The sequence below is a fragment of the Dipodomys ordii genome, unplaced genomic scaffold (genome assembly GCF_000151885.1).
Source record: "Dipodomys ordii isolate 6190 unplaced genomic scaffold, Dord_2.0 Scaffold4489, whole genome shotgun sequence".
In the NCBI taxonomy this organism is placed as follows: Eukaryota; Metazoa; Chordata; class Mammalia; order Rodentia; family Heteromyidae; genus Dipodomys; species Dipodomys ordii.
Genome location: NW_012271703.1, coordinates 508 through 4687, shown reverse-complemented (window position 1 = coordinate 4687; position 4180 = coordinate 508). Strand labels below are relative to the sequence as shown.

The window sequence follows — 4180 nt, the reverse complement described above, 5'->3', positions numbered from 1 at the left end:
GCTCAAGTGGTAGAGCGCTAGCCTTGAGCTGAAGAGCTGAGGGACAGTGCCCAGGCCCAGAGTTCAGGCCCCACGACCGGACCCAAAAAAAAAAAAAAAAAAGAGCACCAGAGCCAGAGAGTTACAGTAGCTGAGTTCTACTGTCAGCCTGACAGGGTCAGGAAGCCCCTTGGGCCACAATTCAGATGCCTCTGACTATATACCTCAGTTTCCTCATCTGTAATGTGGGCCTTAGATTAATACTTTGTGGCACCTTTGGAAATAGTGTGATCTACTCAGAAATTCAAGTGATAACTACCAAATAATCAAGCAGTTCCACTCCAAGGCATCTAACTAAGAGAAATGTTATCATTCATGCACTCAAAAACTTGTATACAAATACTCATTTTTATTAGTATTGTTATTTGTCTTTTGTTGTTCAACGAAGGACAAAACAAATGCACCTATTCATATAATGAATTATCTATTCATAATAAACCTAACATGGATGATACAATGAAGCTGCAGCATGGATAAACTGAAAATATTTTCTGCCTGAGCTGGCTTTGAACTCATCAGCCATCCAAGTGCCTGGGATTCCTGGTGTGTGCCATCACATTCACTAAAGGGTGGGTGAATGTCAAGCACACGATCATTGCAGCAGAATATATACTACTCAAAAGGAGGATATATTCAGCTAAAAGAAAAGAAGAGAAAAGAAAAAAGTAGTAAACCTTCTTATCTCCAAAGAAATCACAAAAACCACTTCCTCAGGCCAGGTGTTGGTGGCTCATGCCTCTGATCCTAGCTACTGGGGAGACTGACATCTGATGGCCGGGGTTCAAAGCCGGCCCCGGGCAGGAAAGTCAATAAGACTCTTATTTTCAATTAACCACCAAAAGCCAAAAATAGCACTGTAGCTCAATGTGGTAGAGTGCTATCCTACAGCACAAAAGTTTAGGGACACCACCTGGCCTTGAATTCAAACCCCAGGATTGGCATGCACACAAACACACACACACACACAATTTCCTTGAACCACTTAACTTACACACAGTAACATCATGCATGGCTTCTTTATATCTCTTCCTTTTTAAGAGGAATATTTTGAAACTAACACCAAGAACATACCGAACAGAAGAACAGTTACTGATCACCATAAATCTCTATACGACAGAAGTATGAGGCCAATATTTGGGGTTAATGTGTTCAAGAAAACTGAGGATGGGTTGATGTGACCACTTCATCGACACAAAAGCCTTCATCTTGATCGTTTAATAAATCACTGATTTCTCTCAAGGTCAGATAAGAAAATCAAATGCAATTCCATCCGTTTACCATGAATTAGTGTTGCCTTTCCCAAACAGATGTTCCTTACCTGTGGGAGCCTTTGTGTTGGCCTTCCTGCTCTCCCTGGCCCCCTTCTGGGCCCACACATCAACCTTGTACTCCACTCCCGGCCTCAGGCCTGTCAGGACGGTGCTGGTCCTCTTCCCCACTGGAATCTCCTTGGTCTCTCCATCCGCAGAGGTGTAGCGCACCACATACCTATCAATGTCAGCCTCAACTGGGTCCCAGGACAGGGTGGCAGTGTTCTCTGTCACTTGCTTAGTCTTCAAGTTTTTGGGGCTGTCAATGTCTAAGAGAAAAAGTGCTGCATCATCAAGTCTAGTAACAGGCACACAGAGAGACCATTCTCTTGAACTGAGAGAGTTTCTGCCCTTCCAATTCACCCGTCTCGTACATTGTTTCTCAGTCATTTCATGGTCAGAGACCTTGTCATCATGACAAAACCCTTGGCTCCTTGGGAATAGTACAGACAGCGGAACCAAAGCCGGAGTTACAGGGCCTAGGTTCTAGTGTCAGTCTAAGTGGCAGACATGAGGGGCAAGAAACGCTTCGGACTCTGATCACAAGACGGAGTTTTACCTCAGCTTTGTCATAGCTCAGCTATGGCCTTGGACAAGTCAGCTACCTCAGTTTCCTCATCTGAAAACATGGGCATAAATTTCAAGGCACCTTTAAAAATAGTACAGTTGTACTCAAGAATTAAAGTTAGAATTACCAAATAATCAGAAAATCCTACCTCAAAACATATACCTAACAGAAATTATGACATTTGTATATACAAAACTTGCACACAAATTGTTTTTAGCACTAGCATTCCTAATAGTCGAAGAGTGGAAATAACTTAAACATTCAACATAGGACCAATGGATAAACAACGGTGCCTACCTATACAATGAAGTACTTATTCACAATAAAAGTAAGAGTTGACCCATGCTACAACAGGGATGAACTGGAACATACATTTCATGAAAGAAGTTGGTAACAAAAGGCCACATATTAGAGGATCCCACATAAAAGGAATATCCAGAAAAGCAAAATTAATACAGACAGAGCAGTTGTTACTTATCGGAGGTACTGAGCATAGAGCATGACTGGAAATAGACACGAGGTTCTTTCTGTTGGCAAAATTTATCTAAATAAGGCAGACACCAGTGGCTCTTGCCTATAACTGTAGCTACTCAGGAGGCTGAAATCAGAGGATCAGTTTGAAGCCAGCCAGGCAGAGAAGTCCATGAGAATCTTATCTCTAATTAACCAACAAAAGAACCAGAAGTGGAGCTATGGCTCAAGTGGTAGATCACTAGCATTGAGCAAAGAATCTCAAGGATAGTGCCAGGTCCAGAGTTCAAGATCCAGGATTCACACACACACACACACACACACACACACACACACACACTAATTTTAGTCGTTGGTAATGGTTGTGCAAATGTGAATATAATGAAATTATTAAATTACATACTTTAAAGGGCAAATTAATTTTTTACACTCTTGGGGATTGAACCCCAGGCCTAGAATATGTTTGGCAAGCACTCTATCCCTCGAACAATAACCCAGCCCTTATGTTGTTTTTCCTAAATTTTCCTGACTTCCAGCTCAAGATAGTCCTGTCTCTGCCTTCCAAGTAGATGGAATTACAAGTGTGCATAATTCAGCTAAAGGGTGAAGTCCAAACACAGGATGTCCAGAGAAGACTATACTGCATTTGGCATACTCTGTTCTAAAGACATCGCAACATAACACACATGGCTTCTGTATCTCTTTTCCTTTATGAGAAGAATGCTTTGAAAGTTACTGCAGTGAAATGCACCATGGAAAAGCAGTGACCAGTCACCATGAATCTGTATAAGAGCCAAGTATGCGGCTGATATTTGGGAATACTGTGTTAAAGAACATGCAGGAATGGGATGGTATGACCACTTTACAACTGGCTTCGGACCCACCAGGAAAAGTCTAACAGATTATTGATTTTTGGCGTGGGTGAAGGTGAGAGGAGGAAAATCACATTTTCCCATAAGCTTGCCATGACAAGGTGTTGTTGCTTTCCCAAACTCTGATGTCCATTACCTGTGGGAGCCTTTGTGTTGACTTTCCTGCTCTCCCTGGCCCCCTTTTGGGCCCACACATCGACCTTGTACTCCACGCCTGGCCTCAGGCCTGTCAGGACGGTGCTGCTCTTCTCTTTCCCCACTGGAACCTCCCTGGTCTCTCCATCCGCAGAGGTGTAGCGCACCACATACTTATCTATGTCGGCCTCCACTGGGTCCCAGGAAACGGTGGCAGTGTTCTCCGTCACCTGCTTGGTCATCAAGTTTTTGGGGCTGTCAATGTCTGCAAGAGAAAGTTCTGATCAGTAAATTCTAGTCACAGGCACAGTAGGGAGAGACCATTTTCTTGGACTGTGAGTGTTTCCTGTTCTTAGGGTTTGATCAGCTCATATTTGGTTTTCAGTTGGTTCATGGACTCCACAGCTGGAGTTTTGGCTCCTCAGGGAGGCAGCACAGACAGTGGAATGAGCATCGCAGCTGGAGTGAGAGAGCCTGGGTTCTAGTGTCAGCCTGACAGGCAGAGATGAGAGGAGGAGGCAGCGGAGACTTCAGTCATCAGGCCATGACTCTTACCCCAGCCTGCCATCGGTCAGTCCTGAGCAACTCAGCTGCCTCTCCCTGTGCTTCAGCCTCTTCACTTCTAAAATCTGCTATTACTTTGATTTTCAAGCTTTTTCAAACATTAATATTCCAGGAGTACATCTACCTGCATAATTTGCTGACTTGTTTTCTGACCTTGTGTGTGCTGCTTCACTTACTTCTATATTTATAAAAATCAAGATGTTACAGCTATTGTACAGATC

General features: G+C 43.5%; 1 protein-coding gene across 1 annotated transcript; it reads right to left on the bottom strand.

Moving 5' to 3' along the window:
* Positions 1-1357: 1357 nt before the first annotated feature.
* On the bottom strand, positions 1358-3660 carry LOC106002193 (tenascin-N-like; the record flags this gene model as incomplete). The annotated part of the gene is made up of 2 exons (XM_013037109.1): positions 1358-1618; positions 3397-3660. Coding segments are annotated over 2 exons (525 nt in total), but the record flags the coding sequence as incomplete, so codon positions are not given.
* Between the last annotated feature and the right edge of the window lie 520 nt (positions 3661-4180).